The sequence below is a fragment of the Pleurodeles waltl genome, chromosome 4_2, assembly GCF_031143425.1.
Source record: "Pleurodeles waltl isolate 20211129_DDA chromosome 4_2, aPleWal1.hap1.20221129, whole genome shotgun sequence".
In the NCBI taxonomy this organism is placed as follows: domain Eukaryota; kingdom Metazoa; phylum Chordata; class Amphibia; order Caudata; family Salamandridae; genus Pleurodeles; species Pleurodeles waltl.
The window spans coordinates 875,532,357-875,549,035 of record NC_090443.1 but is presented as its reverse complement, the minus strand read 5'-3'; the positions used below and the strand labels follow the sequence as shown (position 1 = coordinate 875,549,035).

Here is a 16,679-nt window from a genome sequence, read left to right as displayed (position 1 = left end):
TCCTGACGTCCTTTGCAAGGAGAGTTTGGCCCAACTCGCATCCTCAAAGATGGTGCATCGAATATGCTCCCAGATCTCGTAATTATTGGATTGCTGTATGATTCCCCACAAACCCAGGTAACCAGAATTTAGAGCGAGACCAGGCAGTGTTGCCAACAGTCTCAGCTACTTTTACAACTTCCATTGAAAAACGTATCCATTGCCATTTGATGTTCAAATGAGATCAAAACATGGTTTTGGATGCTCTACATCAACTGATACATGCAGTAAATGGTGAATTCCACATGTCAGCCCTAAATATTTCCTTCTGGTATACACTGTAAATCCTGGATGCTGTGCAGCATGGTTAAATGGGAAAAAGCCTGTTGTGTCATCCTATGGGTGCGAGCACCGTGCATGTGTGCTCCTACTGAAAGAAACACAGCTTGTTTTCCCCTCTATTAGCTTGTGTGACTTGAATCAGAAAATAAAAGGAAAACATGTATGAAAGCATTTAAATTGTAATATATTTTTTAACATGTTTTTATGTTATCTTATTTATTTATTTATTTTGGATACCAAGTGGTTTGAAGCAATACGGGGCAAAGCAAGTGAGGAGAAACAACACATGGGGCTGGTGAGGGCTGATGCAACATGTGGGCCGGAAGCAACACTGAGGGGGTGGGTGGAGGAGAAGCAACCCAGAGGGCACATAGGCGGAGTAATTGGTTGAGAGAAAAAGCAACATGGATCGCAGCAGGTGGGGAGAAAAGTAAATAGGAGAGAGTAGAAGCACACAGATGAGAAAGGAACACGGAGGAAGAGCACACATAGGCGAACGAATCATAGAAGGGCAAGGGGATGACCACGAAAGTAAAAGAGAGCAGCATGGAGAAGGGACGAGAAGCACACCAGTGAGACAACCGGAAAACAGATGCATTCTTGTGGAGTGCTTTACAAAAGAGAAACAATTTGCACCCGAAAAAGCAAGCAGTGCAAGAACATAGAAAAGGAAGAAAGGACAAACGCAAAAAGAGGAAGGAAAGACCAAATACACTAATAAGTAAGAAGGAAACAAATAAGAATGACCATAAGGCCAACCAGTGGTAAGCAATATGCAGGCCCTAAGCCAACAATCCGTCTTGCAACAGACAGTGCGTGTGCTGTCTACTACGCAAGTCCTAAAAAGCATTTCAAAAGTGGAAGTGGCAAATGAGCAAAAGACCATGACATAGGTCTAGCAAATGGTCATATTTAAAAGGTTGTTTAACCTGGCTGTCAGTCTGTGTTCTGTGAAAAGGTCTACTGTTGTTCCTTTTAATGGCACCCTCTCAGTATTCAGAGTTTGTAATTGGACATGTTTAAGAGTGAGCTACTCAGAATCTACTGGAGCGTGGTTCGTGTCTTTAAATTGTGTTACCAATTTACCTAGAGGGCTTTTCTGTTTAAATCCACTAGTGTGCTCCCACACTGGCACCTTGACTGTTTGTGTAGTGCACACGAATGAAAAATACAAAGGGTTTGGATCCTATAGATAATGGTTCTGATGTTAAAATGAGTATTCCCTCCTTGTTCTCATACTCGCTGGTTTCTAAGAATTATCTATTTGCTGGATTTTCTTGCATTTTGCACATGCCACTAGGAAAATGTGCCCGCCTTGTTCTCTCACTGAGACTCCTTCTGAGTCGTACTGATGCTAATCTAAGTTCGCTAGGTTAATGTAGGTTATTAAATCTACATTTCCTCTCTCCCACACTGTGTCTCCCAATTATCCTTGTTGCAATTCCAGCAGTACTGCAATTCAAGTTAAATCACCAGAAACAGCGTACCCCTAAATAAGTCTCTTGGCAAAGCTCGGTCTGTTAGCATCAGCATTTCGCTGCTATGCTCCAAAAATTACACACCATTCTCGATTGTGTTCACAGAGAGTACAAATCATGTTTATCAGTCTCAAATTTTCAAAAAAACAAGTTTTAAACAATAACTATATGTAATAGAACTCCTCAACTACATGGGTGTTTGAAACCAAAACCAAGCCCTTTCTTGAGCGAGTACATGAGTCACTTGACCAAACAAAACCTGGACTCTTCTTGCATAATACAGTTGTCATAGTTCAAAAAACAAAACATCAGGATGACTGTGGCATCCTCAAACCACTAAATTGAAAGAGTTTGAGTGTAATTGTGTATTCATTAAAAGTGAGATTCTAGTAAAATAGTTTTTTATCTTTGTATAGTGGTGTTCAGCTCATCCAATACTTACCGATATTTTTGTTAGAATAGCTAGATCAGGGATCTCCAACGATTAGCTCATGTGCTCTTGGTAGCTCTCCAGTACCCTGGAAGTACCTCCTAGAAGTGCAGTCCAGCCCAGCCCAGTATGTAGGTCAGAGGGGTCTAGCCACATTGAATAAAGCAGGTCTACACATTTCCGGATGCTTATAGTGACAGCCAGCCTAACTAAAGACAGAGACACACTTACATACAAACACACACTGTGACAGCCTACGAGATTTGCAACATGACCACCGGCCTCCACTCTCAATTTTGTGAAGTCAAATGAATATTTCACACTTTGCAAGACCTACTCTATTATCATACAGCATGCGTGAAAACGTTTAGATGTTCCTGAAGTGCTTTTACCAAAAATGAGAAGGGTGTATTTGATAGAAGAAAAATGTAGATTTTGAGAAAGTGATATACTGATGTTTGAAATAAAATGATTGAAAATCCAAAACATCTTTAATCTTTTATTTCAATGATAATCAGGTTTGTGAGAGTTATAGCTGTTAGTATTTCCTTTTTACTATAAATGATGAACTTATAGTGTATTTTGTAGCTATAGCACACTGTGGATGATAGATTATCAGTCCTGCCTTTTGGACAATCACTGGGTGCTCTTTAGTCACCACTTTTTGCACGGGGTGATGGACGCATCTACTCATCTTCTCAGAATAATGACTCACTACACTGTATGGAATTTATCTTTGTAGCCTTGAGAAAGTTCCAGGCTTTCAGCCGTGTATGCGGCGAAACTCGTGATGGCTGTGTTTTTCGAAATCACTTTGCACTAATGAGTAATTGAATAAATTGGGCTGTGTTTAGAGAAACCGCTTTTCACTGAAGAACACTTGAACAAATTGTTCTACAACAAATAAAATCATTGCTTAAGAACCAAAAGATAATTATTTCGGGTAGATTCACATGTTTATTTGCTTTGTGTCAGTGGCCACTTGTTACTGTAGCTGTTATTTCATTAGTAGTCTGGAGGTCTTTTATATTGTTAATGTTTTTCCCCGACATTGCTGTTGGTATCCCTGGCATATGCATTGGACTAGTCAGTGTATCACAATATTGAATTTCAAATATTGTGCTGGCAAAATATTGTATCCAGACCAACCACTACATCATGAAGGTAGGTATATATTGGTGAGTATAGTTATATCTACATTCTTAACTTCACGTATATTTATCTTAAATAAAAAAAAATATTTTTAAATAAAAATATTAGAACTGGCATCCTTTCCTTGGCGTGGTCTCCCCTGTTGTTTTTTATGTCTGCTTCCCATGTTTTGATCGTGTGCTGGACTCTGTTTTTGCTGTTTTTGGTACTCTGGGCACTTTACCACTGCTGACCAGTGCTAAAGTGCAAGTGCTCCTGTGTAAAATGTATGTGTAATTGGCTTTTCCATGATTGGCATATTTGATTTACTAGTAAGTCCCTAGTAAAGTGCAGTAGAGGTGCCCAGAGCCTGTAAATCAAATACTTCTAGTGGGCCTGCAGCACTGGTTTTGCCACACACATTAGCCCTGTAAACATGGCCCAGACCTGTCACTGCAGTGTCTGTGTGTGCAGTTTTAAACTGCCAATTTGACTTGGCAAGTGTACCCACTTGCCAGGCATAAACCTTCCCTTTTTATACATGTAAGGCACCCCTAAGGTAGGCCCTAGGTAGCCCCATAGGCAGGGTGCAGTGTATGTTAAAGGTGGGACATGTACTGATGTGTTTTACATGTCCTAACAGTAAAATACTGCCAAATTCGTTTTTCACTGTTGCAAGGCCTATCTCTCTCATAGGTTAACATGGGGGCTGTCTTTAAATATCCTTAAAGTGCAGTTTCCCTTTGAGAGCAAATAGAAATTTGGAGTTTGGGGTCTCTGAACTCACAATTTAAAAATACATCTGTTAGTGAAGTTGGTTTTTAGATTGTTAGTTTGAAAATGCCACTTTTAGAAAGTAGGCATTTTCTTGCTTAAACCATTCTGTGAGTCTGCATGTTTGTGAATTCCCTGTCTGGGTCAGACTGACAGTTGGGATGTTTGTGAATCTCCTCTAGACAGTGACACAAAGGTAGCTGGGGTGTAGCCTGCATATCCTGATCAGCCATCTGAGCTGGAGTGGAGGGAGGAGTGGTCACTTACACCTGAATGGGCTGTGCCTGCCCTCTCACAGTGCAGTCTCCAACCCCTGGTGTGTATCTGGGGCCTGGCCTAGGCAAAGCAGGATCTAGTGAACAACAGAGACTTTCCTTTGATTGCCTATTTCAGAGTCTGAAAGGGGTATAAGTATTGGACCCTAAACCCCAGACTTTTAGATCACTTCTGGAACCAAGAACCTCTGCCAAAGGGAAGAGCTGAGGAGAAGTGCTGTGACTGTGCTTCTGCCTTTGAAAGGGGACAAAGACTGGACTTTGTTGTGCATTCCTGCTTGTGAAGAAACTCCAAGGGCTTAAACAGAGCTTGCCTCCTGTTTTGAAGTCTCAGAGCCATCAAAGACTTCCTCTGCCAGCATCTGGACTCTCTGCTGAGACTCCTGCCCTGCCAAGTGGTGCCCTATCCAGTCCCTGGGCCCTTGAAAGGTAAAGATGGCAGAACAAGAGCTGAAATCCACACACAGAACGCTGTACGGGGAAAGTTTTGATGTACCATCTGCTGATAAACGATGCGTCACCCGCTTCGCTGCAAGAATCAACGTTCCACCTGCATCGCGCCTGGGAAATCGGCGCATCGTGGTTGAAGAAAGGACGCAACACCCGCTTGCGGCTGCTGATAACGACGGAAACCCCACACAACGCGGTTTTCTGACACCGTGCGACTGGTTTCTCACGCATCGTCCCTGGGTGTCAGTCATCGTGAATCGATGGTGATCCGAGGTGCCCCGTCAGGAAATCAACGCATCGCTCTCTTGCGAGGGAGAAAAATTACACATCTCCAACCGGAGAAAGAAACGACGCACGGCCTCACTTGTGAGTAAGGAATCGGCGAATCGGAGGCACATTCGCCCGTACAGCTTTATGTTTGATGCAAACCAGGTACTTTGTGTAAAATCAACGTTTCTATTGTTTTCTATGGAGTAAGACACTTATCCTTTTGAAAATTCATATTTTGACTTGTGTATGTTTGACTTGTGTATGTTTCATTTTTGTCGTTTTGGTCTTGTTTGATTTAGATAAATATTACCTATTTTTCCAAACTGGTGTGGTGTCCATTTTGTAGTGTTTCACTGTATTACTGTGTGTGTGTTGGTACAAATACTTTACACGTTGCTTCTGAGATAAGCATGACTGCTTGTTCCAAGCTACCAAGGTGGTAAGCAGGGGTTATCTAAGTGTGTTTCTCCATTGCACTGACTAGAGTGAGGGTCCCTGCTTGGGCAGACTGCCGACCATAGACCCCATTTTTAAATATATATAGTATCCGTCTTTTCAAGGTACTTGGACATGGAGCTCAGAATAGTACTTCTCAGCTTGCCTATGTATAAGGACCATTCTGATGTGGTTGTTACAGCAACAATGATTTAATTCATTAGTAGCTGAGTAGTATTTTCACTCATGAGAAATAGCTCTCATTATAGAAGAAGTTGGAGACCCCTGATTTAGATGATCTGCATTTGGTTTAAATTTGTGGTCTCTTTCATGCCTAGGAAAACCTTAAAAATCTTGATCTTTTTTGCCCTGCCACCAATGCCCCTACATGCTCCCCATGCTGCGCACTTACTTTGGCAGCGGGGCTATGGTGTGTGAGAGGGTGATTTTTTTTTTTTTTTTTCATAGGGCTTCAGAACTGTGGATTTACACTGGGGATGGGCTAAAAAATAAAGTGGGCAATTTTGTGTCCATGAGGGGTCCCTTAGAGACCCTTCCATGTGTCACATGGGGTCAGGATACCTCTATCTTGATCCCTTATGTGTGTTTTTATTTGTTTTCTCCCCGGAGGACCAGCCAAGAAACAATATGGCAGTCTCAACTTTCCTTTAAGGTTGCCGCCAGCCAATCAGGGTCTTGCTTTTTGTTTGGGTCCGTGGGTACCCGCTAGTCTGCAGATGATCTGTAGCTCTAGATATCTATATATTTTCACTTTAAAAACTACTGAACAGATTTGTACCGAATTGCCAAAAGCACAATCTGCAGACCGATTTAGATTTTTGCCAAATTTGGTGTAATTCTGTTCAGCGGTTCTGGCTGTAGCGTTGTCTAAAGAATGCAAAATCCACATAGATGCAGACTGGTGAAAACGGCGTTTTGGGACCCCCTCCCCCTTTTTCTCGGCCCCCGCTTGACGAATCACCCTGGAATTTTCCAGACAGCTGCTAAACTAGTTTGTGTACTACATTTGAACATTTCATGAAGATTCGACCCATGTCGAGGTCAGCCAATGGGAGAAGGTGTCGAGACTTCTTGTTTTCCCTGCCTGAAGCGCACATCTCCTTCTGGTGTCTTCTGCTTTCCCTCTTGCCATCACCATTGCGGCCCAGTAAGTACTTTATTTTATCAATGTATGTGTATTTGTGTGTGCTGTGAATGGGTGTGTGCGTGTGAATTGTGGGTGTATGTGTGCCACTTGTAGATGTGGGGAGTTGGGGGGGTGGTGTGTGCACGTGTAGAGGTACACGTACCTACGGGCCCCCGGAATTGATGTATAATTTTTAGAATGTGTGTTAGCCTGTGATATAGATAGGAAGGAATACATTCAAGTTTATTTTTAACCTTCTTCTAAAAGATCAAAATGTCTGCTTTTCTTCCACGTGGGTTGAATGTTACCTGCTTTGGGATTATAGTTGTGTGCATTTCTTTAGATAAAGGCCTTTCTAGCTTGTTACTATCTTATTTTTAGTCTCCTAATTGCTGACTTTAACAGGGGAAAAAAATCCCTTGTTGCTTTCATCTGAGCGTTAATCTTTCATTCAGGAAGAAACTTCTTACAAAGTAACATCTACTTCCATCCTCGAGGAAGAAACCACGTATTAGTGACAATTTCAGACAATAGAATATTCAACTTATGCAAGAACTTGGTTAAACATGTCTTTGTAAGACATAATGCAGCAGCCCATTAGGGGTAGCTGTGTACACATCTATTAAGCCATCTAATACACTTATATAAAGCATTGAACTATGGAAAATAACCACAACGTTTAATTAGAACTTCAACTAAAAACAGAAATGAATGATGGCAACTATTTTCAAAAGTCACCCGTGTTTTGCATGTTAATTCCCTATACAGTTAGTATGTTAAAATTATTAATAAAACATATTAGAAAACTCACACTCTCACAACCTTGAACAAAATCTTGTCACCTGGTCTTGGGAAAGGTCGCAAAAAGGTTTATCACTGGTTTTCCCATCTGGCTGAAATCTCCACACAAATCCTGTGATTGAGACAAAAATCTAATGAAGGTGAATGCCCCTGTCAGGTTGTCTGCTAGAGTATTGGCTATACCTTGATATAGCAGAAATGGATATCAATCTAGGTTTTACCCAATGAAATAGCCTGCTTTCAGTCTTGGCCAGAGATCGAGACCTGGTATACCTTCCACTGTCTGTTAACATACGTTTTGGATGTCACATTGTCTGTTCTGATTAGGGCCACTGCTTCCTTTAGATACAGAGAGAAGATTCTCACTGACAGCCTGAACTGCTTCCACTTCCCTCCAATTTGATGATCGCCTGCTCTGGAAAGTAGACTAAGAACCCTTGATCTGGCGTAGCCCCATCCATGCCCCACAACCTGACAGGTTGGCATCTGTTGTGATAGTTCTGGGTGCTGGAAGGGAGAGTGGCATTCCCCTCAGGATATGCTCTTTCTTTTGTCACCTACTTAAATCCTCCCGGACCAGGGAGAGAGAGGAATCTGGTTAGAGGCTAAGTAAGGGCGGGGGTACCAGTGAGTCAACATGCAAGACATCAGCATGTGTAAATGGAACCTATCCCAGGGAACCAGACTACTGTTGCCACGGTTGAATCCCAAGGCTTTAGCATGGTACAACAGACCCAGAAGATTCAAGATGTGAGACTGAATCTTTGCCACCCTTTCATCTAGTAAGGTTACTAAACTGACATCTGTGCAAACCTCAACCCGATAAACTGTTGGTCCTGTTCTGACAATGGGGTGGATTTTCCCTGATTTTTAAGAAAATCATGCCTCTGTAAAATGGAAAGAACCACCTTTGTATGCCTGTGGGCCAATTCTATGGTGGAAGCATAAATCAACTACTCACCAAGGTAAGGAAGAAGGAAAATCCCCTGATGGTGCCCAAAGCCACCAAAGGAGCCAAACACTTTGTAAACACTCCTTGGGCTGATTTCAGACCTAAATAGCAATACTGTGAATTGGAAATGATGGTCTCCTATAGCGAACCTCAGAAACTTCTGATTCTCTTTCGCCATAGGAATGTGCAAGTAAGCGTCCTGACGATCTCTGGAAGTAATACAGTCTTTGACGCCTACCAGTGGAATTGTGGATTATAAAGTGACCATCTTGAAGTAAACTGTCCTGATCCAAGCATTTACACTTTTTAGATCTAGAACTGGCAAATCTCCAGAAGCCTTTTGCACTAGGAACAAAGTGAAATAGTTTCCTTCCCGTTGTTCTGCATTGGGCACTGGAACAGTTGCCCTCCTCTCCAAAAGGGACTGCACCCCTTTCCAAAAAGCCTGTCTTTTTACCAGATCCCTGGGATAAGAGTACGGATGGTGCCCCATTCAGGAGGCAGACTGACAATGGGGGTTATTCCAACTTTGGAGGAAGTGGTAATCTGTCCCAAAAGTGACGGTAAAGTGACGGATATACCACCAGCCGTATTACGAGTCCATTATATCCTATGGAACTCGTAATAGGGCTGGTGGTAAATCCGTCACATTTGGGACGGATTACCACCTCCTCCAAAGTTGGAATAACCCCCAATGTCTATAGGATAACTGTTCCTGACAATGTTCAAAGCCCATTGATCTGATACATCTTCTTCCCAAAGCTCCTTAACAAAATGAAAGCCTGCCTCCTCCTACATCAAAAGCCTCTGTCCAATAACTGTCAGGATGTCTGCTTAGAAGGTCCTTGTTGCACCTTTGGCCCCGTTAAGGATGGTGATTTATTTGGCTGGAACTATCTCTGACGATCTCAGTAAAGGTTTGAATAATTTCTGGATAAAAGATAAAAAGAATGCCCCAGAAAATTTTGAGAGGAAGAAGAATTCACTTTATAAGGTATAGCATTCCTCTGATCCTTGAATGCTTCAGTAATCATATTGCCCAACTGTTCACTGAACAGCAATTTTCCTACAACGGGAAATGCAGCAGAGCAGATTTATCTGAGGAGTCAACTGCCAAATCTCTCATACATAAATTCCTTAATGACAAAACCATTCACCCTGTCAGCCCAAAGAAGCTTTTAAAATATAAGAGATAACATCAACTTGAAACTTCATCTCCTGTTCCATTTCCAGCAGCAATTCTGAACAGTCGGTTTCCTGCTGAAATGTTGTGTCCAATTTCTCAAAGTCTTAGACAAGAGATTGAGCTGCATAGTGTGAATATATTCCAGCCCTGAAATCTGGATTTCCTGCAGGAAAAGATGTCTTTAATTCACCCTCCACTTTCATATTAGTAGCATCAGAAGGTGAACAATCCTAGGGGTTAATGGTAGTTCCCACAATAAGGGTGGCTACAAAGCATCCACCTTAACATTATGAGGAAGGGAGTCCTTGCCTTCTCCGAGTAAATTTTTTGAGAAAATCTTGGGACAGTGGAGCGATCTAGCTCATGCCATTCTTTAGTAATTAAATCCCTAATTTTTCCATTAAATGGCATGGTGAAAACTGTATGCTTAACATACAGAAAAAAAGAGGCCCTCTGCAGTCTCTTGAGTAGGAAAGGGAGAAAAAAACGTAAATTCTGCCTAATGTGCTGCAGAATATCCAGTACCTCCTCTCTCTGCACATATTTCTCTGTCGAAGTTGAAGAGATATCTGCCTCAGAAGCAGATGAATTCAGTGATGGGGGAAACAACAACTCCTACAGTATGTCTCTTTGCCTTGGGCTTGGATTTTGCTGTCTCATACAAATCCCTAGAAATAGCTGCCTCAATCATAGCCTGAACCTCTGCCGCAGAGATCAAGGCTTGAGCCTCAGTAGAATCCATGGACCTACTTCTTCTGGGTGGAATAGGATCATCGTTCTCAGAAGTGAGGACAAGACATACCTCCTTTTCGATGCTCGCTTCCCCACCATTCTTGCATATCCTGGGCAAGAGGAACACATTGAACCTTAAAAAGTACAGTCTCTGTAAGCAAGGCACCAATCCCCATGATCCTGCTAATACATTTCATAACCAATGAAAATGGGGATCACAAAACCACCTTTTACAGCCTAACAGCTCGTATGCATATATTAAAATCGATCCCAAATAGGTCCTTACTGTCATTTTAGACCGGCACGGAGAGTAACTTTGCATTCCCCCCAGCAACCTTCCAAAACCTAGGACAGCTCTAGCCACTGCACGCTGGTAAAACTCCATTCTACCTGCTCACAAAGGACACCGCGCACAACACTGCACCGTGGCCTCCTTCCACGGTGCATCTGGCTGAAAAAAAGCATGTCAAACCAAATAAGAAAACCTGCTGAAAAAAATCCTCCGGCTGCAGGCGCAGCACTTAACACAGCTGGCATGGTATGAATGCGCAGGCAAGGCAAAAACAAACAGGAGAGGAGATGGGAGGGTCCTTTATATATTTATCAATGTATGAGTGGTGAGGCAGGATGGCCTCATGTCATAATGAAGGGAAGCAAAGAAGGGGACGATGCGGTAATGATGTCATAGAAATTGGTGTGTGTCTGTAGTTGAAGCTGATGGGGATGGTTGGAGGGAGACTGGACCCCTAACAGGGATCTATATGTGCTGCTGTTGCTGTAACCTAAAGGCCTAAAATGGATTCACTCTTGTATGAATATTTTGCCCTTCAATTTCAACATCATTCTGCTTGCAACACCATCAAATTGCCAGGAGTCTATTTTTGGATCACTAGCTGTATACTCCAGATTCTAATGCCCACCTATTTAGTTAATATGGTTTTCCTTTTCGTAAACAAGGCTGAAGCTCAAGATTGATAAGATAATTTGATCTCACCTGAAAGTATATTCCCCATTCACCTCCCAAACAGATACCATCCTCTGCCAACTGATGTAGTTAATGGTTGTTTGAGTATACAACCTGTGGCATTGCTTTCAAAGCATCTAGCGAGTTAGTTCACATTCACTAGCTGACCAGATGCCCTGTGGTGCAGCAGGTGAGTTGGCAAGCTGTTGCTTTTTGTACTGGCCAGGTATTTCAAGTTCAGAATTAATGGGTCTGGAAGCTTCACGAAGTTACTTCTTGTGAGTCTTTTGGATAGCTTTCAGATTTTGAGAATTCAATCAAGTGTATTGGTGAACGGAGAGCAAGAGTGTGTACATACCTGAAAGTTACGCTGTGTGTAGCTTGCCAGAACTAAATCCAAACAATTGAAACTGTCAACAATGGACAAGTACAAAGCATTGTATCAATAGAAGGAGAGGCCCAACCCAGTAGCTCAATAATGAAGGCAATAGCAGTAGATCGACATGGACTCAAGGGAGAGATTATATCACTAAGGAGGGGGATGTGGAGATCCAGTGTTTTCGTTGAAAAGGAAGTGGCCAATTAGATACTAGACAGATAATTGCTCAGCTGTGAAATGTGATAAGATAAATTAAGCGTCAGACAAATTGCCTGAATAAAACTGATGGTCCTAGGTACCAAAGAGTTGGTATCCCCTCTGGTTGCAGGCACTATATTTTTTTTATACTCTGGGAAATTGTACTCTTCAATAGGATACTGCTACATCAGTATTGGGGGCATCAAACTACCCTAACGGTGCATTAGTATGGTGCAGTTCATGTACTGAATTAAGATATCTTTTGCAGAGCTATTATCTGTTTTGCTGCTCAACTAAACCACTGCAGGACCCCAGGTAGGTGCAAGTCACCCACAAAGCTGCCATAGTACACGTCAACTATTTGTGTTTTTGATGCAAGGCGCCCATTCCCTCAATATTGAGTGGAGAATGAGTAGAGGAAATACCATGATTGAGGAGATTAATAAACTGTTGTTCTTTTTTTTTATTTTTGAATGTATGGAGGATTAACATTTTTTTTGTATTGACAGGGCAAGGATTTGACCGTCACTTGTTCGCTTTGCGTTACTTAGCATCCACAGGAAGCAGCTCACTACCTGACTTCTTCCAGGACCCAGCATACAGTCAAATAAACCACAACATCCTGTCCACCAGCACTCTCTCCAGTCCTGCTGTGCAAATGGGAGGCTTTGGACCAGTGGTGCCCGATGGCTTTGGTGTAGGGTATGGCGTGCACGATGACTGGGTTGGCTGCAACGTGACTTCCTACCCATCCAGAGACAATAAACAGTTTTTGCAATGTGTAAACAAATCACTGGAAGATATTTTTAATGTCTTAGAAGGGAAATCTGTTAAAAGCTAAATTTAAACGGTAATAATTGTAAGAAATCCACAAACGTTTGTACTCACTTGCAGGGTTTTCAGATACACAAATAATACAAAAATGAGAACATGGGTTTTGCACAGTATCTGGTTTGAAACCAGAAAACACACCATTGATCATAGAATGTAAATCCCAGGCATGCAAATGCCCTGATATGGTAAATATCCCTTAAATATTAATAAACCTTCAGAAACGTGCCTTGTATTCTAAAGATGTGTGCTGGAGCTTCCCAATACCAATGGCGGTACACCTTTTAGCTGTGCAAATGTGGAAAGGGAAGGCAAATTGTTTTTCGGCTTACAAGGTGATCAGTTAAGTTTGGAGAATGTTGTATTGATAAGCTTGATTCTAAAATTGAAAGGGCGACAAACTTGAATTGCTGTCTGTCCATAAAATCTGTAATTACTTCTGTGTTTTTTAACCTCAATACCTCATGGCCTATACAGTTTAACACGTTTTTTTCTGTTGCTGAAGTCCTCCATTAATAGAGATGGTAGTCTTTTGTGTTTGATCCTGCAAATGTGTTTCTGTACAATGTTAGGCATGATGTTTACAGCCAATGATGTCTTTCCCACCCATTTTGTCATCTTCTAACTCTCTTTGACTCTCCCTTCTGCCTCCTTATCTGTACCTTGCCTCTCCCTTCTGTACCTAACCTTCTTTTCGCCATCCTGGCTGAGCCATCCTGTGTTTCTGTTATAAGCACTGATCACAGCAAGAAAGAAGACAGACTACTGAGACAAGCTTCATTGTATGACAATTACAAATCAGAACTGTAAAACAATATTACGTCCTATTATAATTTAGGCAGTTTGAATGTGTTGCTTTTTTACATCCAGAAGTGAGATTCGACATCCGATCTTAGGGTCTTTTTTTTATCAGTATGTCAGTTTTACATGACTATTTGACTATTCTTCGCTGAAGTCATTCATCAGTACCAGCATCTTCAGCATGTAGTCGCCAAGTTACTGTTTATCAACTTGGAAGTGTGTCCTCAGAAGGAAAGATCTTAATCCGCATTTTACTTTGATTTTGCTGTATGGGAATGCACCTGTAACTCAGAGCCCCCACAACAGACCGGATCACTCATTGTTTTAGCACTGAATTTTTGATTTCAGATAAATTCCACAGCAAAGTTTATATTCTCCCTGTGACCAGTAATTTGGTAGTCCTTTTCAGCACCAGAAATTGTAGTTTCACATCCATTTGTATTTGTCGAAATTCTGTAAACTGACCTCAAACGACACTGGAGTCCAAGCTGATGCATGTGTTTGTGTGCACTTGGAACTGCTAAAAGATTTAGATTAGATGACCCGCAGGGCACTCCTGATGTGAATTTGCAGATAACGGTGCAAAGGAACCTGTAAATAAAAATCGAGAAATGCTTTGCCTTATTTATCCACTTTTAACACATTGACTTGACTAATGGTGCCTTATGGGTAATTAATCAACAAGTACATAGTGTGTTTGCAAAGGTGCAAGAATGCTTGAACATTTAATTTATTTGATTAAACCACCATCAACCCTCATTTGAAGAAGGTGTTTTACTTTTATGGTCCTTGTTTCCTTTGGCGGTTCACGGCTGGATATTGTACCATATATAAAAATTGCGTTTTGCTATTCTGTGTCCTAATAGTTTTCTGGCCAACTCGCCTTCGAGATAAAGAAAAGTGAAACTAGTTCCCTGGAAAGGCTAAAATAATTTTACAGTTGCAAGAGTTTCTGATATGTTGATTGAAGAGGCACTGACTACCTTTGCACTGAATGAAGCTCTTGTGTTTCATTATATATACATTATTTTAGAAATGTTTATCTCCTTCGTATAGAATTGGGGGACAATTACCTGAACGCCGTTGAAGAATCACATCTAAACCGGTGTGTGTGTTTTTTTTTTTTTATATATATCCGGCATTGAGGTGTCCGGAATTTATCAGGTGCAATAATTAACACCTATTAGATTTTTTTGCCAGCAAAATGGGGGATAACTTGCGAATTTAGCTGCATGCTGCTCCAAAATCCGTATCTTTTATTTTCCAGTTGTATTTCACCCGGACAGTAGCAGTTTTTGTTTGAGCTGCCGAAATGTGTCCTGTGGCTGCAGATTTTAACGCATCCAGTACTTATCAAATGTGATAAAATACACGCAACTCAAAATTCCAGTATGTGCAGTAACGAAAGTTACTGTACATATTTGAACTATACAAGCCACTATTAAAAAGGGTCTACTTAAATGGTGGACACCACCTACAGGCATGTAGGAGACAGTACATTTCTGGGGGGGACAGCAACAGCCTTGGGGAATTCTCAATTGACCTTATATATACAAATTGGCCATTGTTTGCGAAATGCAGGCTCCGATAAATGTACACAATCACATAGTTTGGATGTGAAATAGGGAGAAAAGAAGGCATGTTGTCAGTTTGAAAGTATGTTTTATTTTTGTTCACATTCACAAAGTATTTAGGCCAAATGTGAAAAAACACGTTAATTAACCTTGCATCTTCATGCACCAAGCAAATATAGGTAGTAGGGGGAAAAGGAAGAACATACCTTTTGTGCCCCGCACTGATCATGCCTCTGACCTTGTGCAAATTGAAACCGTATTAGAGATATCAAAAGCGATCGGGTACAATAATTGTAAACTTTGCTCCGAAACCGTAGTTCTAATAACACTTCTGCTCCTCTGTGCGATCTTGGGCAGGTCAGCTCCACATCAGTCAAAACTGGGAGCATTTACACTGAAGAAGCTCTTAGAGTTACAGCCTATTTAATACATGAGATTCTGTGATTCCTGTATAAACAGCAGTCATTAATTTCTATATGATCGGCTACTTCTGATGCCTCAAGTCACCGATTATAAAGAAGAGACGTCAGAACTCGACTATTATAAGGTTATTACAGTCCAGTTTTGACTTGCCTTCTGCCAGCAGCCAAGGTGAAAGGCAGGTCAGGACATGGAACATAATTTAAGCAGCTGTTTAAAGCAACACATGGAACGCTGCTTTTCTTTCTTCTGCTCTATTTTAATAGCTTAAAATTACAGAAGCTACACACTAAGGCAGTGATTCCCAACCTTTTGACTCCTGAGGACCTCCACTGAATCACTACTGGAAGCCGGGGGCCCCCAAGCAATTTGTATAATTTAAATTTCAAACATTACAACAGTAATTCGCAAAAAATACACAAGCAAGTTCACACCAAACAAATACTCGAATTACCAAAGATCTAATTATTTTATATTGAAAAAATATCCAAGAATCGAAACATTTTAATGGGAAGGTTGGCGCTGCATCTCAGGTGACTAACTTTTCCATGTTTGGTCTTATTTAGGAAAGCTGAATCCTCAGGTCAGATTCTACATTTCCCAAGCGAGTTCTGTTTTTATTTTTTAGGTACCTAGGATCTGAAAAGGCTTTTTCACATAAATATCTAGTGAGGAAAGGAAGTAAACCATAAGGGCCTCGCATCTCTCCATAGCCTGCCCGTCACGTATAATTCATTTGTTTAATAGCACCTCTCATACCAGTGCAAGGTGTAGGAGCACATAAAATTCTGTTCTTTGCATGATACACATTCTTTGCAGCAGGCATATTAACTATATGTGCAAAAACAAAGCTCCAAAAAAGGAGGGGGTCCAGTACACTAGCTCTCTGTATAAAATGCCTAAATGAGGTAACTGAAGGGACTTAACCGGAGGACATTGGACCCTAGTCCTCCTAAAGTAACAAGTATAAAGTCTGATAGTGGGAAAGTCCCTCTAATAAAATATTATGAGAGTCAGACAAAAGTATTATTGTTTACGGGTTAATCCTCAAAATGCCTTATTCATTGTGAGCAATATGATTCCAACATTATTAATATATATTATTAACCCGTAAACAATAATACTTTTGT

The 16,679-nt window shown here is 41.2% G+C and overlaps 1 protein-coding gene across 1 annotated transcript in view; it reads left to right on the top strand.

The window, feature by feature from the left end:
• CPT2 (carnitine palmitoyltransferase 2) overlaps nt 1-14,314 on the top strand; it is a 72,211-nt gene extending 57,897 nt beyond the window's left edge. The window contains exon 5 of the mRNA XM_069232651.1: nt 12,433-14,314. Coding sequence (XP_069088752.1) covers nt 12,433-12,764 — 332 coding nt within the window. The 3' untranslated portion in view covers nt 12,765-14,314. The remainder of the gene's footprint in view (nt 1-12,432) is intronic.
• Nucleotides 14,315-16,679: the final 2,365 nt, after the last annotated feature.